Here is a 25,246-nt window from a genome sequence, read left to right on the forward strand (position 1 = left end):
CGGTTCCTCCCGCCGAACGCGGCTGCGGTCGCTACTCCATCTATTTTGTGGTGCCTCGAAAAGGCGGGTCATTCAGACCTATCCTCAACTAGGCCTCAACTTCCGCATGGAAACCTTGCGCTCCGTCATTTCGGCAGTACAGCCAGAAGAGTTTCTCATGTTGCTGGACCTCAAGGAAGCGTATTTGCATATTCCCATCTGGCCGCTGCATCAGCGGTTTCTCCGGTTTGCGGTATTGGGCTAACATTTCCAGTTTCGCGCCTTGCCTTTCAGCCTGGCAACTGCCACTCGGACTTTTTCCAAGGTGATGGTAGTGGTGGCTGCCTCTCTCAGGTGAGAGGGTATCAGAGTTCACCCTTATCTCGACGACTGGCTCATCAGAGCGGATTTGGCAAACGAAAGCCGACTTGCTACAGCCAAAGTTGTTACAGTTCTTCAGACTCTGGGCTGGGTAGTCAATATGCCCAAAAGTCACCTGACCCCCTCTGAGTCTCTCGAGTATTTGGGAGTTCATTTTTCTTCCCGACAACAGATGTGTCAAGCTTCAGAATCAGGTCCGCCTGCTCCTGCGGATGCCTCGCCCTTGAGCTTGGGACTTTGTTCAACTCCTGGGATCGATGACGGCCACCATAGAGGTGGTCCCCTGGGCGAGAGCTGACATGAGGCCGCTGCAGCTTGCTCTGCTTCAGCAATGGTCCCCGATTTCCCAGGAGTACCAACACAGACTAAGATGGCTTCCTGCGGCCCAGCACAGTATGGATTGGTGGCTTTCCGACAGCATGCTGCGGCAGGGGATGCCACTGGCTCTTCCGTTTTGGTGTCTGGTGATAACGGATGCCAGCCTTTCGGGCTGGGGAGCTCATTGCCGGGGACGCTATGTTCAGGGTCTGTGGTCTACCGCGGAAGTGGGATGGTCCATCAATCGCTTGGAACTGAGAGCGATATTCCAGGCTCTTCTGGCCTTCCACAGGACGCTGAAGGGTCTTCCTGTCCGAGTTCTGTCAGACAACATGACAGCAGTGGCCTACATCAATCGTTAGGGCGGGACCCAGTGCAGGGCACTGGCTGCGGAGGCGTCTCAGATCTGCGACTGGGCCAAACGCCACCTAGAGGTGGCTCACATAGTCGGTCAGAGCAACGTTCAAGCCAATTTACTCAGCAGACATCAAATCGACCTGGCGGAATGGGAACTGGCGGAAGACGTTTTTCTTAAGATTTCTGCCAAATGGGGGACTTCAGACTTGGACCTCATGGCGTCCAGCGAAAACGCCAAAGTCCCTCGCTTTTTCAGCAGAAGGAGAGATCCTCGCTTGGCGGGGTTGGTTGCCCTGGCTCAACCTAGGCCTCGGGCCTCCTTTATGTGTTCCCTCCTTGGCCCTTGATAGGGCGAGTGCTACTTCGGAGATTCGCCTACACCGAGGATTGGTGATTCTCATCACCCCAGATTGGCCTAGGCGTCTGTGCTATGCGGATCTCCGGCGGATGCTGGTGGACGCGCCTCTTCCTTTGCCTCAGGTTCCAAACTTGTTAGCTCAGGGTCCGTTGACTATGGAAGATCCTTGCCGCATTGGTCTTACGGCCTGGCTCTTGAGAGGGCGCAATTGAGGGACAAGGGCTATTGTAATAAGGTTATTGCCACACTCTTGCAGGCTCGCACGCGGTCTACCTCTGCAACTTATGCTCGGATCTGGCGCACTTTTGAGGCATGGTGTACTCCAAAGTCTATCTCGCTGACTCTGGCGACAGTCTAGCTTTTGCTAGACTGTTTGCAGGACAGGCTACAAAAGGGCCTGGCGTACAATTCCCTTCGAGTTCAAGTGGCAGCGTTGGCCTGCTTCCGGTGGAAGGTCTCCATCTTGTCCCTTGCTGCTCATCCGGATATTGTCCAATTTCTCAGAGGGGCGCTTCGTCTCTGTCCTCCTTTGCGGTCACCCTGTCTGGCTTGGAACCTGGGGCTCGGGTCGAAGGTTCTCCAGCGATCTCCGTTTGAGCCTCTTAAGCGGGCTTCTGAGAAGGATGTGACTCTGAAGACAGTTTTTTTAGTGGCAATGACATCGGCAAGAGGAGTGTCTGAGCTTCAGGCTCTTTCCTGTTGGGATCCTTTTCTACAGTTCTCGGAATCCGGGGTAACTGTTCGTACGGTGCCTTCCTTTTTGCCTAAGGTGGTTTCAGCTTTTCACCTGAACCAGCCCATTTTTCTTCCTTCCTTTTGTAAGGAGGAGTTTCCGGACTCCTTTGGGCAATTGCACCTTTTGGATGTCCGCAGGGCTCTGAGGCAGTATCTGCAGATGTCAAATGAGTTTAGGAATTCTGATCATTTATTTATTCTGTTTCCGGCGTCTAAGGCCACTATAGCCCACTAGCTTAAGGAACTCATTTTTTCTGCTTATCTGCTTTCAGGGTGGTCTCCGCCTGAAGCGTTTAAAGCACACTCTACGAGGACAGTGTCCTCTTTGTGGGCTGAAACGGGTGCCTTTTCTCTTCAAGAGATCTGTCGTGCGGCTACTTGGGCTTCTCAGCTGTCTTTCGTGCGGCATTACAGGCTGGATGTGGCAGCGCGGCAGGATGCGCATTTTGGAGCGCAAGTGCTTGCTCGTGGAGTTGCCTGTTCCCACCCTATTTAGGGAGTGCTTTGGCGCATCCCATCAGTTAATGGATTCATCTGCTGTTGATGACAAGGAAGGGAAAATTAGGTTCTTACCTTGATAATTTTCTTTCCTTTAGTCACAGCAGATGAAACCATGATCCCTCCTTGTCTGACTTTAGTTTTTGTACAGATGTTGCATACAGATGTTGTCTCATCAGGAGTACTTGAAGACAAGCTATCAGAGTTACTACATGCTGTTTTTATTGCAGGAGGTTGATAACGTCCCTCCTTTGTTTGGTTATTGCTCCGGTTCAGGGGCGTTTGTTCTCTGTGAGGAAAGTTTACGTTATTTTGCCTTTCTTATTCACTCTGCTTTGGAAATTTCATATACTGAAGGCAGAGGGGGCTGGGCATCCAGGAACACCATGTGCTTTCAGTGTTCTCTATCTCCACCTGCTGGTAGGCGGATACAACCCATCAGTTAATGTATTCATCTGCTGTGACTAAAGGAAAGAAAATTATCAAGGTAAAAACCTAATTTTCCCTTTTCTTTTCCATGTTTTATTTTGTTTTATTTCTGTTGATTACCTTTAAAAGTAGACTAACATGGCTACCACACCTCTCTACGAAAAGAAAACAAATTATACATCTAATTCAGTAGGAGCCAGCCCAGCAGGACTAGAAATCTGTAGCAAAGGGAGAGTAGTGTATGATGGGGAAAGCATCAAGAACAAGCCCTTGTGAAATTTGCATATATCTGTGTACCTCTATGAAAACGAGAGGAGAGAGGACAGCAGAGCAATTCCCTAACTACTATGTATCGATGTTTCTGTGCTTCCAGCTGCTGGGTCTGCTTCTTCCAGTAAAATGCATGGGTCATTTCATGTTGGCTTTATTTCTTTGGAATCGACAATCTAATCTGGCTGCTTCTTTTGAAATAAATCATTTACCCCATACCAAATATAGTCATGTTCAGAGAGTTATTTTGCCCCTAGACAGTCATTCTCAACCCCTTATGCATAATTTCTTTCAATCTGTTGGGATGGAAAGAATAATAAAACAGGCAATAAAAATACAAAAGCATACAAGTGTAACAAACTGGTGTAGTGTTCTACCATGCTGAAACATTTCTACAAATAGCTGCTGTAGCTTGCATTGCAGGTTTGGTGTTTACTGTGAATTTTGATATTTTTTTCTCTTAGAATATATCATTTTCAACATTATATGATGTTCTGTCAACAAAACCTGTCCTCAGCAAGGTATGTGATTCATTTCCTGGCTTCTGGGTGTAACTCATGTATAAACTGGGTTCGATATAGGATAGTTTGAGTTAGTAAAGCTGGCATTTTGATCTCTGTGATTTTCTTGTCAGTACTTGATGATGTCATGTTGAGACAGAGCAGGCTTCTAGTAAATGTATGGTAACTAAGGCTGTGAAGAAGGGAAAGGAGTTTTCTGAGGAGGGAAATATGGGTGGGTGTTTACTTGGCTGAGGGAGGGAGCTGTGTGATGTCTGTCAGAATGAGCAGATGACTGAGAGGTGAAGGATTTTCAGAGTTCTGTGATCTGTCAGTGTGAAGAGGTCACAAATGACAGGTGTGAGAAGTTTTGCGGGAGCTGTGAGAGGCTGTCAGTGGACAGAGCTGACAGCCAGATGACCAGAAGCAGTGCTTTTTTTGTGCCGGTACGCGCCGGTACGGTGTACCGGCACCTTTTTTCCCTAGGGTTCCTGACTTGCGTTCCTGCCGCCCGTCGAGATCCAGCGCCCCTGCCCCAGCTGCCCGCCCTCTTTGCTTCCCGACAGCCTGCCCTGCTTTCCGATCCCAACCTCCCCCCCCCGCGACGTGTTTCAATCTTTTATTTATTTTTTTTACTTGCAGTCACAGCGCCGGCGTTGTTGAGAGGACCAGGCTCGCCTCCTCATGCTTTCCTTCCCTTCGGTTTTCCGATTTGCTGCCTCTCAGTGTCCCGCCTTCCTGTGACGTGTTTCCTGTTTCCGCGAAGGCGGGACACTGAGAGGCAGCGAATCGGAACACCGAAGGGAAGGAAAGCATGAGGAGGCGAGCCTGGTCCTCTCAACAACGCCGGCGCTGTGACTGCAAGTAAAAAAAATAAATAAAAGATTGAAACGCGTCGCGGGGGGGGGGGGGGGAGGTTTGGACCGGAAAGCAGGGCTGTCGGAAAGCAAAGAGGGCGGGCAGCTGGGGCAGGGGCGCTGGATCTCGACGTCGGGTAGGGAGAAGGTCTGATGTGGGGGTTGGATGAATGGCAGACCCTGGGGATGGGAGAACATGGCACATGTTGGGCGCTAGGGGTTGAGGAGAGAGAAGGGTATTTTGCTGGGGCTGGGAGAAGGGAGCTGATTTAGGGAGAAGAGTCTGACTCTGTGGCTGGGAGAAAAAGGGACCAAGGACAGACGCTGAGGTTTGGGGCTGAGGGTCTGATGCTGGGGCTGGAGAAGAAGGGGAGGGCAGGGAAGAGAAAATTGCTGGACATGAAGGAGAAGGGAGGGGAGAGAGGATAATCAGTGGACATGGATGGCAGGGGAGGATAGGGGGCAGAGAAGAATGGGTCGCGGATGGCAGGGGAGGACGGAGCAGAGAAGAATGGCTGGTCACAGATGGCAGGGGAGGACGGAGCACAGAAGAATGGCTGGTCACGGATGGCAGGGGAGGACAGGGGACAGAGGAGAATGGCTGGTCATGGATGGCAGGGGAGGATGGAGACAGAGGAGAATCGCTGGACATGGGAGGGGAGAGCAGGGGAGAGAGGAGACATGCTGGACATGGATGGATGGATGGATGGAGGGGTTGGCGGGGAGAGAGGAGAAATGCACTTGGATGGAGGAGAGGGGAGAGAGAATTATTTCTTTATATGGATACAGGGGAGGGAAGAGAGAGGAGAAATGCTGGACATGGATGGAGCGGAGGAAAGAAAAAAGAAGATGCACATGGATGGAGATGAGGGAAAGGAAAGAGAGGAGAAAAACTGCACTTGGATGGAGAAAATAGGCAAAAGCTGGATCCATGTTGTATCTCCTCCAGTCAATTCCGCAGAGGAGGATCCAGCTTTTACTTATGGATGTAGGGCAAGAAATGAAGAAGAGGAAAGGAAAGAAATAAATGGAAAGGAAGCTCTAGAAATGGAGTTAAGAGAACAGATAGAGAGCAGCAGAATCAGAGGCTGGGACCAATATGGATAGAAAAACAAAGTCACCAGACAACAAAGGTAGAAAAAATCATTTTATTTTCATTTTAGTGTTTACATCTGCTGTCTTATTTTGCACTGGGTATACTGGAGCTGTAGCAGCTTATAGAAATTATTTATAATGAAAAAAATCATGTTATTTTTTTCTCCTATACTAGTATATTTTCAATGATGTCTGTTTATATGCGCCATGGCTGCTATAAGGGGTGTGGCCAATGTGGGTGTGGCTATCATAGGGGTGGAGCCATATGTGGTGACCCCACCCACAATGAGTACCGGCACCTTTTTTTCTACAAAAAAAGCACTGACCAGAAGCCCTGTGCTGTTCCAGTCAGGACTCTAAAACTAGCGACAGAACAGCACGTGGCTATACCACCTCTATGATTAGAGCTAATAACATGCACATATAGGCACGCTATTAGCTCTGATCATAGGGGAAAAGAGCCGGGAGGATTGTGCCTGAGCATGTTCTCGGGCACAATCCTCCCACACTAGTTTAACAGGTTCACGCTGTGAAAAGCCCAGACCTGTTAAATGAGATGGAGATCCATGGGACCCCCCAGACCTCTGCCAGCCGCCACCTCAACCCCCCTCCCCCCAGTGACATGGGAAGTCTGACCCCCCCCCCCCCCCCCAAAAAAAAAAAAAAAACACGAGGACCCGGAGGGCTGGGGTCTGGTGGATCTCCAGCCCCCCCCTAACTTCCCCAACACCCAAAAAACAATCCCTGGTGGCCCAAGAGGACTTGCAACCTCGGCCCCTATACTTTCCTGGTGGTGTAGTAGAGCCCTTCCCCTGTACCTCTCCGATGTAGGAGGGAGTAGCACACTCCTTCCATATCCAGCACTGCCTTCAAAATGGCGGCACCCTGCCCAGTGCATCATTATAGGGAAGCCCTGCCCAGTGCATCTCAGAATGCACTGGACAGAGTGCTGCCATTTTGAAGGCAGTGCTGGGTATGGAGGGAGTGTGCTACTCCCTCCTCCATTGGAGCGGTATGGGGGGTAGGGCTCCGCTGGACCGGATGTCCAGTTCCCCAGGCCCTCGTGTCGGGGGGGATGACAGGGGATTGGAGGACTGCTGGACCTCCTGCCCCCCTGTGTCACTGTCCTGGGGAGGGGTTCTTGTGGCTTGGGGGGCACTAGGCCACTATGGCCTTATTTCCTTTTTTTTTGGGGGGGGGGGGGGTAGTTGTGGGGCCTGCAAGCATGCAAGTGCATGCTGGGCAGGGATCCCCATTCCTATGGTGTAGGGTTTGCTGTGGGAGCAGCACCAATGTTTGGCGCGCTGCCCACTGAGCATTAGGGAATAGGTAATGCCCTGTTTAGCATGCATTTGCAGGCTCATTGCATTCAGAGCTGGTGACCATGTTGTTACACACGCTCACCAGCTTCGATCATCAGGTGGGAGCAAATGCGGCAGCTAGTACGGCGCTATTGGCCTGTAGTGCCTGTGTTTGCTTCTGATCATCGGAGCAATTAGTGATGAGGGAGAGCTGTGAGAAACTTAAGAAAACTGAATTCACTAAGGTTTTGTATTTATTCCTGAGGGGAATCTACTCTTTAATATTCTTTCTTCTTGGGTGGATGCATCAGGGTGCTAGAGAGATATAAAAAAAAGGGGGGGGGGATGATAGAGCTGGTCCCAGTGGGGGGCATCTGTTAGGCAAGCCCACTCTGAATCCAGGAAACACTCCAGAAGGGGTGTTAAATAGAATCCTGCTGACATTTTCTAAAATTGGGCTCCTAAAGTGGGACAGTGAGAGGAGTGAGGTGTAGTTGTGCTAAGGAGTGTTTGGATTAGGAAAGAGCAAACCCAGAAGCCAGATTTTTACAGTATTGGGCATATAAGAGCTGTTGGGGGGGGGGGGGGGGGAGGGGCAGTAAGGGAGTGTCTGTTTTTGTATATTGGGCTGTTCCTCTGATCCCATTCCCACCCACCTTCTTAATGCCATCTCTCCTCTTATTCCTTTTATCTGTCACATTCTCAACCTCTCACTTTCCACTGCGACTGTCCCTGCTGCCTTTAAACATGCTGTGGTCACACCTCTACTTAAGAAGCCTTCACTCAACCCTACTTGTCCCTCTAATTACCGACCCATCTCCCTCCTTCCTTTTCTCTCCAAATTACTTGAGCGTGCTGTTCACCGCCGCTGCCTTGATTTTCTCTCCTCACATGCTATTCTTGACCCACTACAATCTGGTTTTCGCCCTCTCCACTCAACCGAAACTGCGCTTACTAAAGTCTCCAATGACCTATTACTGGCTAAATCCAGAGGTCTCTATTCCATCCTCATTCTTCTTGATCTTTCCGCTGCTTTTGACACTGTCGATCACAGCATACTTCTCGATACCCTGTCCTCACTTGGATTCCAGGGCTCTGTCCTTTCCTGGTTCTCTTCCTACCTCTCCCTCCGCACCTTTAGTGCATGCATGTGGTGTCTGAACTTTGCAGCCTCTGGTGGATCCTCTTCTACTTCTATCCCTCTGCCTGTCGGCGTACCTCAGGGTTCTGTTCTTGGTCCCCTCCTCTTTTCTATCTACACTTCTTCCCTTGGTTCATTAATCTCATCCCATGGATTTTCCTACCATCTCTATGCTGATGACTCCCAAATCTACCTTTCTACCCCTGATATCTCACCTTGCATCCAAACCAAAGTTTCAGCGTGCTTGTCTGACATTGCTGTCTGGATGTCTCAACGCCACCTGAAATTAAATATGACCAAAACCAAGCTTCTCATTTTCCCCCCCAAACCCACCTCCCCGCTCCCCCCGTTTTCTATTTCTGTTGATGGCTCTCTCATTCTCCCTGTCTCCTCAGCTCGAAACCTTGGGGTCATCTTTGACTCTTCTCTCTCTCCTTCTCTGTTCATATCCAGCAGATTGCCAAGACCTGTCGTTTCTTTCTTTACAACATCCGTAAAATCCGCCCCCTTCTTTTCGAGCACTCTACCAAAACCCTCATCCACATCCTTGTCACCTCTCGTTTAGACTACTGCAATCTGCTTCTCGCTGGCCTCCCACTTAGTCGCCTCTCCCCTCTCCAGTCGGTTCAAAACTCTGCTGCCCGTCTCGTCTTCCGCCAGGGTCGCTTTACTCATACTACCCCTCTCCTCAAGACCCTTCACTGGCTCCCTATCCGTTTTCGCATCCTGTTCAAACTTCTTCTACTAACCTATAAATGTACTCACTCTGCTGCTCCCCAGTATCTCTCCACACTCATCCTTCCCTACACCCCTTCCCGTGCACTCCGCTCCATGGATAAATCCTTCATGGATAAATCCTTCTTATCTGTTCCCTTCTCCACTACTGCCAACTCCAGACTTCGCGCCTTCTGTCTCGCTGCACCCTACGCCTGGAATAAACTTCCTGAGCCCCTACGTCTTGCCCCATCCTTGGCCACCTTTAAATCTAGACTGAAAGCCCACCTCTTTAACATTGCTTTTGACTCGTAACCACTTGTAACAAGTCGCCTCCACCTACTCTCCTCTCTTCCTTCCCGTTCACATTAACTGATTTGATTTGCTTACTTTATTTATTTTTTGTCTATTAGATTGTAAGCTCTTTGAGCAGGGACTGTCTTTCTTCTATGTTTGTGCAGCGCTGCGTACGCCTTGTAGCGCTATAGAAATGCTAAATAGTAGTAGTAGTAGTGAGGGAAAAGGGAAATGTTTTATGCCATCAAGTACATCAGGCACCAAGGAGTCCTTTTACTATGGTGCACTTAATGCTAAGAAGCCCATAGGAATAAAATAAGCTTCTTAGCATTTAGTGCATGCTAAATCCATTAGTGCACCTTAGTAAAAGGAGTCCCAAGTGATTACATATAGAGAATGACCAGAAAAAAATATATGCAAGTGCTGTCTGAACTTTGCAGCCTTGGTGTCCCTATAATGGACATTTTAATTCTGGTTAAAAGAGCATTTTATCTGCTTCTCATCATTTAACCTAAAATGTTGTTCATTTTCATATATATTCTAAGTAAGAATATTAATGTAAACTTTCTAACTTAATTGATAATGCTCAGTGGTTTGTTCCTTTCCATCAGTTAACAACATACACATCCCTGATGAGTGTTGCTGATGGCACACTAGAAACTTATGTGCGGGACTGCCCAAACCCTTGCTTGCCTTGGTGAAAAGGACTCTGTGAACCTCCAAACATCATTTTTAGCAAAGAGGATCATCAGTGTGTGAGTAAAGGGAGATCGAAATCGGACTAGGAAGCAGAATAGCCAACGTCCTGGAATTGTACAAGGACTTCTGCAGCATCATTTTCTGGAGACTCGTAGCCTTCCCAACACCACGTTCGGACTCATGATAGCTTTGAGATGCTGCTTCCACTTTTTGGGCATTTGTGTTAGCTACAAATTGGCAATATCAGGGAGCTATTGAGGCCACTCTTGGCTGTCGCCTTAATCTCTTTCCCTTGCAAGTTAAAAATGTAAAGGTTGTCTTTGTTAATTGACAGCTTTTTAAATGCCACATTTTGGCAGGTTCAGTGGGGCATGTTTTAAAAAATGGTGTTAAGATTTGGAGTTAACACGGATTTTAGCGCATGTTAAGTACAAATCTAATGCTATTCTTTTTGAGGAAATGTTGTATGCAGGTCATTTGCTAATGTAGCCATTAGGGCATGTTAACTGCCAGGTTTTAATGCAGGAGAATACAGCGACTCCTGTGTGAGAGGCTCTTAAGTGATCCAGCGTTAACTCAGCACGTTACCTAGGACCATGCCTTCTCCCAGAGAAATCCCCTAATGTGCACAGAATGCCTTAACATGGTCAGCACGTGGGAAGAGCTTAATGCTGTTTAGTGAACACCCCTCTATTCCCTAATGAACTAGTGTTCTCCAGGTCAGAGACATCAGTGATTAACTTTTTTTTTTTGCAGTTTATTCAGATTTTAGTGGTGTTAAGGGTTGTTTCATCTTTTACTTCCTTATATTTTAATAAACACATAGAAGGCGGATGTCCCTTTTGTAGCTCATGTGTTGAAAGTTTGTTATGATTAGATTGTCTTATGGAGGATGTTTCTTTTTTCTTATTTTTCTCAGGTTTAATTTTATCTTAGGGCAAATAGGCAGCTGTTTCTTGTACAATGAAGGTATGCGGTAACTTATCCTAAGCACAGTTCTTTTGTCATATGCTAGATTTTTGTGTTATGGGTTTTGATCATTAGCTTTCCAGATTTTATATAAATTTGCCCTGATGCAGGCTTGCTTAAGTGCTGAAACTTGACCAAGTCCGATATTTTGGACTCTGTGAATGTATTAATAAAGATAGTGGCTTCCCATTCCAATGTGTCCTTTTTGTGGTTTTTTAAAGTATGTTGTTTCCTTAAACATCAACACAGTGCCTTCACATCGTGCTATATGATTAAATGAGTACAGAACTACCATATTCTATGTTGCAGGTCCAACTTTATGGAATAGTCTACCATTAAAGCTAAGAAAAATACAAGAAATTAAACAGTTTAAGCAAGAGCTAAAAACTTACTTTTTTGTGCAAGCTTACGGAGTTGAGAATGGATAAAGAACATGATGGCAGTTAGTTAAAATGTTTTAATTTATTATGTTTTTCTTGGCATGTTGTACATTGTGTATGTGAAAGTGTAAACTGCCAAGAACTGCTGGATTGAGGGGTATAGAAGAGATTGAAATAAATAAACAAACTACTGTCTTTGGATAGATGGCCTGATTGAGGCAGTGTCTTAGTAGGACCAGATAGTTCCATTTACAACCTCAAGGAATATTAAAAACGCAGTAAAATTTCCAATTTCTTTACACCCTCCTCCAATCTATATCTTTGAATAATGTTATCCAAGAGTTATTTTGGGAGCTATGTGGTCAGCATGTTACACCCTTGCTGTAGATTCACTTCATACAAGACAACAGCTTGATTCCTTAGTTTAGAGTATTTAACTCAGCTTAACTACTTTCTTGGGCGTAGGTGAGATCTGTTTGTTATAGGCCTTATTACATAGTTTTCCAAAACTGAAGGTAATTTGGGTTCACTATGATATGGTATAAATACCTATGCATTTGAGACTGATTTCTCATTTTTAATTTTTGAATATGTCTATATTTAAATCATTTTTATTGATGGTAGTAAACAATACAATCTTTATAATGTAACAGCTTCCATCATTATGAACTTCCCTACCCTATCCTTCCTACTCTACCCCCTCCCTTCCCTTTCTTCCCGTCCCTCTAGCCCTTCTACCTCCCCCCCCCTTCCACCCCGTTCTAACGGTTAACTTTCATAACAACTATCAACAAAGCACAAAATTATACATTCAATAAGTGGCTTCTTGTTCTAGAAGGCAAAGTATCTAGAAATGGGCTCCATCTCGCTATATATAGATCGAGCTCTTTGCTAGGTTTTTCTTTGCAGATTAGTCTCTCCATTCTCAATAGAGATATCATCTGTATTCTCCATGTTTGAAGCGATGGTCCTCGTGTCTCCAGCCAGTCTATTAGAATTGTTTTCTTCGCCAGCATGATGGCTCTTTTCACAAAAGCCGTATAGCCTTTGGGTCTTGGTTTGCTGAGTTCCGGTCTGCCAAATAAAAGCAAAGGTGAGTATATCCATCTTGCCTTCCACATTCTTTCTACTTGCCCAATTAGGCTAGTTCAGAAATGTACAACTTTTGGGCATCTCCAGAACATGTGTCCTAGGTTTGCTCCATCCCCTCCACATTTAGGGCAGGCCCCATCGGGAGACAGACCCATATGGAATGCCCTCCGGGGTGGAACATACAACCTCACGGCGAACCGATACTGGGTCTCCCAATGTGCAGCCCAGTTATTTACCTGTCTCAGCGACACTACATATTCCTTAAAAGTACTCGGGGGTATGTGCGTTGCTAAATCCTTGCTCCAGTCTCTAGCATATTTCGCATAGTCCAATTCTAATTTGGTGTCTTTTATATGTCTGTGGTGATACAGTAATGGTACTTTTTGTTGTGCGTTCAAAGATAAAGCTGTTGGTAGTTCTTCCTGAATGTCCTCTGCGAGTGCCTCCCAAGGCAGGCTGCTCACATAATGCTTTATTTGCCAATAATGGAACTGATCCTTGGGTCCGACAAGTTTCATTCCTTGTAGTTGCATTTGTGGCTGTAATCTCCCATCTTCGGTAAGTATTGGTAGTAGGTACGTAACTCCTTGGTTTTTCCATCGGGTGAATATGTTGTAAAGGAGACCTGGTGGGAAGTCCGGATTACCACCCAATGGAAGAAGTGGAGTTGCCCTAAAGGAGCAGTGATGTAATTTGCAAATCCACTTCCATGCTTTTTGAGCCGTGGGTAAAATGTGGGATATTTCCAGTGTTGGTGATATTTGACATTGTAATCCATGAAGCAAGCTGCTAAAATGGTATGGTTTAAATAGTTCGAGTTCGATCTTTGTTGCTGAGAAATCTGCAGTGTTTCTGAACCAGTCATTTAGGTGCCTCATGGCACAAGCTATAGTCATTGATCTTATATTCAGCAATCCCAGGCCTCCATATTCTCTAGGAGTACCCACCAAGTTCATTGGTAGTCGAGATTTCTTTCCTCTCCACAAGAATTTAGACAAAGCTGAGGTCAATTTTTTCTCATCTGTGCTTTTTAAATATATTGGTAGCATTTGGAATACATATAACCAGCACGGCACCACCATCATGTTATACATAGCAATTCTTCCTAACAATGATATTGGAAGTCCCTGCCACCTCTCCAATTTTGTTACAGTTTCTGACAGTAACCTGTGTACATTCAGCTCATATAATTTAGACAAGTCTTGTGGGATATGTACCCCCAAGTATTTAAGTGCTGTCTTCATTTGTAGCTGAATGTCCCCTGCCACCCGCAGCTTCGCCCCCTGGGGGAACATCTGCATAATGCTTGATTTCTGTAAATTAATCTTGAATCCCGACATGCCTCCAAATACACTCATATGGTGGGTCAACCTGGCAAGTGACGTTTCGGGGTGAGCTGTCACTATCAATAGATCATCAGCAAAAGCCATCACCTTGACAGTGTCTCCCCCTACTTCCACCCCTGGTATGCCCCTCTCCCCTATCAGTGTCCTCAATAGCGGTTCAATCGCTAGTAAAAATAATGTGGGGGATAACGGGCATCCTTGTCTAGTTCCCCGTGCTATGGGAAATTGTGAGGTGCGGACTCCGTTCACTAGTATTGCAGCTGTAGGGTGAGAATATAATGTTTGGATCGCCTGGTGTATCCAGCCCCGGAACCCCAAAAGTCGGAGCACTTCAAACATATATTCCCAGTTTATAGAATCAAATGCTTTTTCAGCATCTAGGCTGATTATCACTGCCTCTATTTTGGCCTGTTGACAGTGCCCCATAGCTAACAAGAGCCGTCTTACATTTACTACTGATTGTCGGTTACGTACGAATCCTACCTGATTGGGACTTATTAATCTAGGCAGACACTGGTGGATTCTATTGGAAAGTAGTTTGGCCAAGATTTTTACATCTACGTTTATTAAGGAGATGGGCCTATAAGAATCTGCCTGTATGTCTGGTTTCCCCGGTTTTAAAAGTAAAGTTATCAATGCTTCATTCGCATGCGCTGGGAAAGATTGTTGTTGTATTACCTCTTCAAAGTAATCCTTGAGGGCCCCTACCACTGAGGGTCCCAAGATCTTATAAAATTCACTAGCATATCCATCAGGGCCTGGGGCTGAGCATGTAGGCAGTGATTTAATAATTTCCTGTAACTCTTTCCCTGATATGGGTGCTTCCAGGGCCTGCGCCTCCTCACCCGTCAATTGCTCCATGCCTGCCCTTTTGAAATAGCTTTGTATAATCCCTTTGTCTGGCGTCTGGCCTTGTTTGTACATAGAGCTGAAAAATTCTTGGAAAACCTGTGTTATTGTGTCTTTTTTGTGTTGGGGCACTCCCTCTCTGTTCTTCACCACTGTAATCACACGGGGCCCTCCTTTTTGTTTAACCAAGCTAGCCAGTAGCGTCCCTGCTCTATTGCCAAATCTCTGGAGTTTGTACTTCCTAAAGATTAACGCTTTATTAGCTCTCTCATGGAGCAGGGTGTTCAGCGCTATTTGTGCCGCCTGCATTTGTTCTTTATGGTAACCACTCGGTATCTGGATATATCTCCGTTTCGCTTTTTGGAAATTTTTCTCTAGATTGATAATGGCCCCTGTCATTCTGCGCTCTCGCCTAGCTATGAATGCAATAATAGCTCCCCTTATAACTGCTTTTGCTGCTGGCCAGAATATGGTGGGGCGATTTTTATATTCTGCATTGTATTCTATGTATTCTGCCCATTTGTTTTGGACATAACTCTGGAAATCTTTGTTTGTGGCTAGGTATGTTGGGAATCGCCACCCCGCAGCACCTTGTCTGTTGTCTGGGTCTTTCAGAGCCACCCACACCATAGCGTGATCTGATATCTCTACTGGCCCGATTTCTACTTCTTCTATTTGGGAGAATAGTCTTCTGTCTACCAATGCATAATCTATTCTTGAAAAGGTGCCATGTGCTCTAGATAAGTGAGTATATTCCCGTCTTTCTGGGTATAGGTTCCGCCAGGCATCTACTACTCCAAGGTCTTGCATAAAGTGATGTAGTGCTCTAGCACTGGTTCCCCCCCGCATTGCCCGTCTTGGAGTGGAGCAATCTAGCATTGGGTCTGCTACTAAGTTAAAATCACCTAACATTAACAATGGGAGTGACTTGTATGGTAGACATATTTGTACTAGATGTTCATAAAATGCTTTATCATATAAATTCGGTCCATATATCGCTGCTACCAGGTATTCTTTATACTGCAGCCATAAACGGATGTTTGAATATGTCTATAATAATTTTCACATTACATAATATGTTGGAAAGAGTTATAAAACAAACTTAACGTTGTGGGCTAAAAGAATACAATTCAAAAGATGTTAGACTGAAAAATGTACACAAGTACGAAGACTTTTACAAAATGCTGTGCCTACAATGTTTGGGCATAAGCAGAATACTACACGTTAAACAGCAGGGAAATCTGCTTCCAGTAGTGAAAGAATACTTGTGTGAAGTTACACCATTTGTAATGTATGGTAGAGCAAAGCTGCTTAGGTATTAGCAGTGGCCAGCAGGATCTCAGTCCTTATGCCTGTGACATGATTCAGTGGAGTCCAGGCCAGGGAAAAGCTTAAGGGGACAATTCTATAACCATGTGCTTATATTTACACACCTACTTTCCTGTATACCAGAAGATAATTTTCCTGGTGCAGCAAGAGGCCATGGTGAACATGTTCATGGACTCGCCGCACCAGGAAATAAACCAGACACTAATGAAACTGATAAGTGGACACTTGAAGACAGTGGCGTTCCTAGGGGGGCTGACACCCGGGGCGGACCGCCGATGCGCCCCGCCCCCCCGGGTGCAGCACTCCTCCCCCCCCCCCCCCCGGAACAGTGAGACGCCCCCCCCCCCGGTGAAAGAATTCCCGATCCCCCGCGAAAGAACCCCCCCCCCCCGGGTGCATGCCGCTGGGGGGGGGGGGGGGTGCCGCGCGCCTGCCGGCTCTTCGTTTTCATGCTCCCTCTGCCCCGGAATAGGAAGTAACCTGTTCCGGGGCAAAGGGAGCATGAAAACGAAGAGCCGGCAGGCGCGCGGCATCCCCCCAGCGGCGTGCACCCAGGGCGGACCGCCCCCACCTTGGTATGCCACTGCTTGAAGATAAAAAGGAAACAATTTACTGCTATTGTTATGCCACAAACTCTGTATTACAGGGGGGGAGTATGGAAAGAGAGCTCCTTACGAAGGAAGCTGTCTCTGGTATGATGTATGTGGTATAAATGTTAGCAGTAAATTTGAGTGAGCTCATATTCTACAGACTCTGGTCTAGGAGTGAAGGGTGAGGTGAGGTGGCTCAGAAGGGGAAAAGGATGAGATGCTGTGTGCAATGTGTGTGCGACACAAAGCAAGGCCACGTTCCAGGGCCAATGCTGAAGCTGTAACATAAGAATAACCATACTGGGTCAGACCAATGGTCCATGTTGCCCAGTATCCTGCTTCCAACAGTGGCCAATCCAGGTCACAAGTACCTGGTAGAAACCCAAATAGTAGCAACATTCCATGCTAGCAATCCCTAGGGAAACAGTGGCTTCCCCATGTCTGTCTCAATAGCAGACTATGGACTTTCCCTTAGGAACTTGTCCAATCCTTTTTTTTAAACCCAGATACGCTAACCGCTCTTACTTCATCCTCTAGCAAAGTGATATGAACCCAACAAGCTGTTAGTGACGCGCTTTCTTTCACGTCACTAACAGCTTGTTGGGTTCATATCACAGTTGGGTGTTGCTGGGTTCTCTTTCCCTGATGAAGCCCCAGTTGGCGAAACGGGACCGTTGGGGAGGCCCCTAATTAAAGCAGCAAACAAGCTAAGTAACTGTGGTTTTTGTTATTCAGCTGTGACATATGATATTTATAGGCATTGGTTGCTAGAAGCGCATGTATGAAACATTCAGGAGGAGGTTGGTGTTAGAGGACCAGTGATTACATTAACGTGACTATATTGTTATGATCTCATTGATCAGAAAGTGGCACGAGTCTGAGGTCCTCTCCCCCTCCATGATTAATATTCATATTCCACTATTTATTGCTTTTTTCCGCTATTTTTTGAGCTATTTCAGATTATTCTTCCCAATTTGCTTCACTTTGCATTTGTTTACATTAAATTTCATCTGCCATTTGGATGCTCAGTCTTCCAGTTCCCTAAGATCTTCCTGCAATTTTTAAAATAACTTAAGTCGTGACAACTGGGTTGATCTCATCGTGATCGGTTTATACTTCTTAGATGGTTTGGTTTTTAGATGTCTAAATACTTAAATATATAAGTATATAATAAGAAAAGGACTAGGGCAAACCTTTTCCCCTTCAAACTGCAAGAGCTTTTAGTGGATTTGAAACTAGGATCGAAGAAGGCATCAGACAGATTCCATTAACTGAACATTACCCTCAATATCCAAGGAGTGAGGGCAAGCCACTTGCTTCAATACTACTACTGCTTACCATTTCTATAGTGCTACTAGACATATGCAGTGCTGTACACTTGAACACGAAGAGACAGTCCATGCTCTACAAAGTTTACAATCTAATTGTGGTTGGAGGAGAATCCAGACTAGTTTGGTTACCTGATGGACAGCTTCCACAGCAGTAGAAGCCATTTCTGTCTTGGACAATAAAAAGCTGAGTGTAATTTCCCTGTTCTCTGCTTTGCCACTAGCGGAATTTGAAAATATGCATATAGGAGGCCATCTCCCTAATCTAGGAAGAAGGTAGCTGTTGATGCTTTTGTCATGCATCCTAATCCTTACTCAAACAGATGAAGTTTTCTCTTCAGAAGCAATGTGTATAGATCCACTGATGAGATTCCTCATTCAGCTTTTTAGGGAGCACTTAAACTCTGCTAGAATGTTGCTCTGAAGGCCAACTGTTGTGAGACAGTCCAATTCCACAGCCTCAGACTTTCCACTCCGGAGGTACGATCTGTTTGCGCCTGCTTGTTCACATATAACTTAGCTATCTGCCTTACCATATCAGAAATATGTCCAGTGGCGTAGCCAGAAGGCAATTTTTGGGTGGGCCAACAGGTTGGATGGGTGGGCACTAGAGTTGCCAACTTTTTTGAAAAAAGAAAAAAAAAACAGCAAACCTGATGCACCCATGCTCTGTCCCTACCCCTCTCCCCATAACTTCAATGAGGGTTGCAGTGCAGGTTTCAGTGGCTGCAGGCCAATTGAGAGCTAAGGGAAGTACAATAGACTGCACTATTCAGCCCCACTGAGCCACACATTCTGCATCCAGAGAACCTCCTGGCTGTCCACCAACAATGGATACAGAGCACAGCAAGGACAATTCTCCATAAAACTCATCATATAAAGAAATTTTGTTTTCTAGTGTAATCTCAATTACAGACATATTATAAATTAACTTTAAAAACATCTATAAAACAAAAGTCACTCAGAACCTAGAGCAAATCTACCATGCCAACACTAACTTCCAAAAACAAAGATCCTACCTATGAAAAAGAAGTGCCTTAAATATTATAGTAGGGCCCTAAAATACAAATACATTTATCAGGAAAGCTGAACAAGCCAAATTACTACAGAATGCTACATAGAAACTTCATGCTAACAGAATACCTCAGTCACACACACAAGACACAAATGCCAAATACAGAATACGTGACCACAAACTCTAGAAATATAAATTAAACGGAAACCCCAAGAAACTAGACCTTGCATGTAGTACAACACCAGAGAAACAAGAAAGAAAGGCATTTGCTCCTGTGCAAAATATAAAGATGGCATATGCCAGGGATGGTGTTAGGGGATGCAACTAGGGCAATTGTGCTTGGTTCCTTGGCCAGAGAAAGCCTGCATGCTGGAAGCTGAAGGCGCAGCCTGGTAATGGACTTTGGGGTCCTTTCCTAGATTTCTGTCCTGGACCCCAGCCATGTTTACCATCAACTTTGGCAAGATGTACATTCCAAATCCAACATATTATATTCACAACATTGAAAATAAAATATTTTTTATACCTTTTTGTTGTCGGGTCATTTTTTCTCAAATCATATTGGTCCCAGTCTCTGGTTTCTGCTTCCCTCTGTCTTCTCTTAACTCACTTGCCAGGGTCTCCTATTTGACATTTCTTCTTTCTTCATGTCCATCATCCATCTCCCATCTCTGTTTTCCTATATTTCCTTGTTCAGTATCTCCCCTGTGTTCATATCCCCTCATCCATCATCATTCCTCTGTGCACCTATGCACCCCATGCCCAGCATATCCCTTCTGCGATCCTATTCTCTCCCTTGTCTGGTATCTCTCCCCCCCCCCCCCCCCCCCCCGTGTCCATATACCCCCCTCTCCAGTGTCCAGCATTTTATCTCTATTCCATATCCCCGTTTCCCCTCCCCCCCCTTGGTCAGGCACTACCCCTCTGTGCCCATATGCCATCTCCATACAGCATCTCACATTTGTGTCCCTGTCCCCATGCTCCCACCTAATTCCCATCATCTCCCTTCTGTATCTGTATACTTCCCTATGTCCCCTTTCTCCCTCCTCCACACCAATGTGTCCCTCTCCTCTCTGATCCCACCTCCCAACCAGCTTCTCTTCCTCTCTTTCCTTCCCCTTATGCATCTGGCTCTTTCTCCCTGCATCTCTCTCCCTTCCCTCTGCATATCATCATCTGCATATCCAGCACCTCTCCTTCAGCCCCCCCCCCCCCCCCACACGTCCAGCATCTGTCTCCCTTTCATCCAGCCCCCCCCCCTACATGTTCAGCACCTCTTTCCCTTTCATCCAGCCCCCATACATGTCCAGCACCTCTCCCTTTCACTTCAACCATCTGCATATCCAGCACCTCTCCCATAGGCGTAGTTTGACTGTTTCATTTGGGGGGGCAAAGAATGGGTGGAGCATATTAGCATATCATTTGCATATATACATATGCAAATGAATATGCTAATGTGGAGGAAGGAATTGAAATTTACAGGCAAAATATCACAGATGCACATTTCAAAAAGCTGACACATTTCAATTAATAAATTATGAATAAAATACTTTTATCTACCTTTGTTGTCTGATCATTTAGTTTTTCTATTCGCTTTGGTCCCAGTGTCTTCTGTTTTATGCAGTGTCTTCTTTCCAGTAGGCTTCCCTCTGCTCCCCACCCTCCCAGTCCCATCCATCTCTTGCTCCTTCCCTCTGCTGTGCCTGACCTCTCCCAATCCCATCCATCTCCTGGTCCATCCCTCTGCTCCCCACCCCTCGCAGTCCCATCCATCTCTTGCTCCTTCCTTCTGCTCCCCACCCCTCGCAGTCCCATCCATCTCTTGCTCCTTCCTTCTGCTCCCCACCCCTCCCAGTCCCATCCATCTCTTGCTCCTTCCCTCTGCTCCCCACCCCTCCCAGTCCCATCCATCTTCTGTTCCTTCCCTCTGCTCACCATCCCTCCGTCCCATCCATCTTCTGCTCCTTCCCTCTGCTGTGCCTGACCTCTCCCAATCCCATCCATCTCCTGGTCCCTCTGCTCCCCACCCCTCCCAGTACCATCCATCTTCCCTCTGCCCCCCCCCCCCCCGCGAGGTCCAAGATGGTGACTCCGTTTACCCCCTCTCTTCCTCCCTCCCTCCGGCGCAAGCAACAGTCTTCAGCTTTTTCAGCGTTCCTGGCAGCGGTAGCGATGTACACGCTGCCTTCGGTCTGCCCCGGAAGCCTTCTCTTCAAGTTCCTGTTCCCACCTATGCGGGAACAGGAACTTGAAGAGAAGGCTTCGGGGCAGAGCCAAAGGCAGCATGTACAACGCTACCGCTGCCAGGAACGCTGGAAAAGACTGCTGCCTGCGCCGCGGAGAGAGGGGTAGACGGACAACAGCTCCTCTCCGTCCGCTTGGCTTCCCTGCCCTCTCTGTCTGCGTCCCGCCTTCCTCTGACGTCAGAGGAAGGCGGGACGCAGACAGAGAGAGCAGGGAAGCCAAGCGGATGGAGAGGAGCGCGTGCGTGCGTGCATGTTTTTTTTTTTTAACTAATGGCGCGGCAGCGCCTCGTCGTCGTTTGGGGGGGCATTGCCCCCCCTCGCCCCCCCCAGTCTACGCCTATGACCTCTCCCCTTCCTTCCACCCCCCTATATATCCAAAACATCTCCCCTTCCTTCCAACCTCCCCTCTGCAAATCCCAAAACCTCTCTCCTTCCTTCCAACCTCCCCTCTGCAAATCCCAAAACCTCTTCCCTTCCCTCCAACCCTCTGCCCCTGGCAAGTCCAGCACCCTTCTGTTCCCTCCCCTCCCTGCCTCCCCTTACATCTGGGCCAGCACGCAGCACCCCACTGACTTCCTCACCCTCTCCCACCCCTGCCGCAGCGCTTTATTTAATGTTGTCGGCACTGCAGTTACAATTTCCCACCCCCGCGGCGGCGCTTTACACTTTACCCGACAGCAACGCTACAGATGCAGCGCTGACGTCCGACGTCCTGCTACAGGGCCTTCCGCGTCCCGCCTCCGTAACAGGAAGTTACATCAGCGTGGAAGGCCCCGGAGCAGGACGTCGGACGTCAGCGCTGCATCTGTAGCGTTGCTGTCAGGTAAAGTGTAAAGCGCCGCCGCGGGGGTGGGAAATTGTAACTGCAGCGCCGACAACATTAAATGAAGCGCTGCAGCAGGGGTGGGAGACGGTCGCGGTAAGCATCTGCTTCTGGGCGGGCCTGAGGCTAAACTGGGTGGGCCTGGGCCCACCCAGGCCCACCCGTAGCTACGCCCCTGATTTATAGTGAAGCTGCTTTGTGTATCTGGCCCTGTTTGGGAATGGAATTTATTTATTTATTTATGGCATTTATATCCCACATTATTCCCACTCATGGGCAGGCTCACTGAATTATACAATTTGAAATACCATTTTTTTTTGTAATCTGCCAAGCTGTATATAAGGTATAAAGCAGCAAACATACTTCTGCAGTTTTGTAGTAACTTGGGACAGAGAAAATAAAATACCTGTATGTTGCAAATCATTTTTATTAACACCATAATCAGCACTTATATAACAAGAGAAAGTTACAATTTTATCCCCTTAGACCTTCAATCCCCGCCGCCCCCCCCTCCCCCCCCCCCCCCCCCCCCCCCACCACCACCAACTACCCCAAATTCTGCTGGGATGAATATCAACAAGTACACATAGCTTCGGACAACCACGACAAGTTTACTAATCTCCCTCTCGCTGCAGGAGTAAGGGTCTCCCAAAGAAGATGCCATCTTTGGCGAAATCGCAAGGCTTCAGCTGGGGTAGAAAAGCAGATTGCACATCTCTCCAGTCTCATTAGGGACAACATTCAGGTTCGCCAGCTTTGAATTGTCGAGGTATGCATAGTTAGCCACTCTGTTACAGTGGCGTAGCCAGAAAACCAATTTTGGGTGGGCCTGAGCTCAAAGTGGGTGGCACAAAAGTTTCTCTGCCTCGCCCTACCTTCACCTCAAAATATAAATACTTTAGCTAATGAGGATCCTCAAACTCTGTCAGCTGAAGACTTCCTCTGAAAGTGGCCAGAACTTCCTTTTACCAAGCTTGGCAGGCAGTAGCAACATCCCTAAGCGACCGAATCTGGCACCCCTTGCATCCTTAGTTGTCAGTAACTCAAAGATGCTGTTGTCAACCGCAGAGCTTGGTGGAAGGGAGTTCTGACTGCCTTTGGAGGAGGTCCTCAGCTGGGATGCTTGGGGAGCCCCACCAGCTATAAAGCCAGTAAGGGCCAGTGTTAGACATGATCTTGCCCAGGTCAGAAAATAAAGGAGGGCACTCTCTCCAATCCCCTCTCTTTCCTGCCTCCCTTCTGATTTCTGTACCTGCCATTACTGTCACACTGACAGACCCTCACCAAAAACAGAACAAGGGATCACAAGTTAGAAATAAAAATATTTACACAAAAATTTGAGAACCCCAAGAAGTTAAACTTAACATGTACTACAACTCTGTAGAAATAAAAACAAAAATGCATTTCCTGTCTACTGAACACAATGCAAAGACATTTGCTATGCACTTTTCACAAAGCTAACATATTCCATTTAAACATTCAAAATAAAATGCTTTTTTCTACCTTTGATGTCTGGACATTTTATTTTTCCATTATGTTGCTTCTAATTTCCTGTCTGTCGTCTACTAATTCTCCTTCAAGTGACTGCTGTCCATTTGTCTTTTCTCCTCTCTACTGTCTATTCCCTCACTACATCTACCTCTGACATACTGATCATTCCTTTTTAGCTCTTTCCTCTTTTTTTAATTTTTTTTATTTTCTGCCTCTCTGTCAACTCAAATTTTACTCTTTCTCCTTCTTTTTAATTTACAGCTGCCTATCAGATCGTCATCTTCTTCTCTCACCCACTACCTCTCCCATTACCCAACTCACTCCTTCTCCAGCCATTCCCTTTCATCTACTACTACTACTACTTAGCATTTCTATAGCGCTACCAGGGTTACGCAGCGCTGTACAAGTTTAAACATGGAGAAGGACAGTCCCTGCTCAAGAGAGCTTACAATCTAAAGGTAACAAACTATGTAGTCAGTGTAGGTATCATGAATGGGGAAGGTGGTTAGGCGCCAAAAGCAAGGGAGAAGAGATGGGTTTTGAGTAAGGACTTGAAAATGGGCAGGGAGGGCGCATGGCATATGGGCTCGGGAAGTCTGTTCCAGGCATAAGGTGATGCGAGGCAGAAGGGGCGGAGTCTGGAGTTAGCAGTGGTGGAGAAGGGTATAGATAGGAGTGATTTGTCCTGAGAGCGGAGGTTACGGGTGGGAACATAGGGGGAGAGGAGGGTAGAGAGGTAATGGGGGGGCTGCAGATTGAGTGCACTTGAAGGTCAATAGGAGAAGCTTGAACTGTATACGGTAGCGGATTGGGAGCCAGTGAAGCAACTTGAGGAGAGGGGTGATATGAGAGTATCGGTTCACACGGTAGATAAGACGTGCGGCGGAATTTTGGACAGATTGAAGGGGGGATAGGTGGCTAAGCGGGAGACCAGCGAGGAGAAGGTTGCAATAGTCAAGACGAGAGGTAACGAGCGAGTGGACGAGGGTTCGGGTGGTCTGTTCAGAGAGGAATGGGCGAATTTTGCTAATATTATAGAGGAAGAAGCGACAGGTCTTAGCTGTCTGCTGGATATGGGCAGAGAAGGAGAGGGAGGAGTCGAAAATGACTCTGAGATTGCAGGCTGAAGAGACGGGGAGGATGAGGGCGTTGTCAACAGAGACGGAGAGTGGGGGAAGAGGCGAGGAGGGTTTGGGTGGAAAGACAAGGAGCTCAGTCTTTGCCATGTTCAGTTTCAGATGCCGGTTGGACATCCAGGTGGCGATGTCTGAAAGGCAGGCCAAAACTTTGGCCTGGGTTTCGACTGTGATGTCGGGAGTGGAGAGGTAGAGCTGGGTGTCATCGGCATAGAGATGGTACTGGAAACCATGTGATGAGATCAGCGAGCCCAGGGAAGAGGTGTATATCGAGAAAAGAAGCTGTCCAAGGACAGATCCTTGAGGAACCCCAACAGAGAGCGGGACGGGGGTGGAAGAAGAGCCATTAGAAAATACTCTGAAGGTGCATTGGGAAAGATACGAGGAGAACCAGGAGAGGACGGAGCCCTGGAACCCGAATGAGGACAGTGTGTCAAGAAGTAAATTATGATTGACAGTGTCAAAGGTGGCAGATAGGTCGAGGAGGATAAGGATGGAATAGTGACCTTTGGATTTGGCAAGGAACAGGTCATTGCAGACTTTAGAGAGTGCTGTTTCTGTTGAGTGTAGTGGGCGAAAGCCGGATTGAAGCGGATCGAGGACGGCCTGAGAGGAGAGGAAATCAAGGCAGCGGCTGTGGACAGCGCGTTAAAGTAATTTGGAGAGGAAGGGTAGAAGGGAGATGGGGCGGTAATTGGAGGGACAGGTGGGGTCAAGTGATGG

General features: G+C 47.0%; 1 protein-coding gene across 1 annotated transcript in view; it reads left to right on the plus strand.

Moving 5' to 3' along the window:
• The window catches only part of LOC115461563 (acid ceramidase-like), a 321,963-nt gene extending 310,873 nt beyond the window's left edge, over window positions 1–11,090 (plus strand). The window contains exons 13-14 of the mRNA XM_030191472.1: window positions 3,790–3,846; window positions 9,842–11,090. Of these exons, the coding sequence (XP_030047332.1) occupies window positions 3,790–3,846; window positions 9,842–9,931 (147 nt within the window). The 3' untranslated portion in view covers window positions 9,932–11,090. The remainder of the gene's footprint in view (window positions 1–3,789; window positions 3,847–9,841) is intronic.
• The last annotated feature ends 14,156 nt before the right edge of the window (window positions 11,091–25,246 follow it).

Source organism: Microcaecilia unicolor, chromosome 2, assembly GCF_901765095.1.
Source record: "Microcaecilia unicolor chromosome 2, aMicUni1.1, whole genome shotgun sequence".
Taxonomy (NCBI): Eukaryota; Metazoa; Chordata; class Amphibia; order Gymnophiona; family Siphonopidae; genus Microcaecilia; species Microcaecilia unicolor.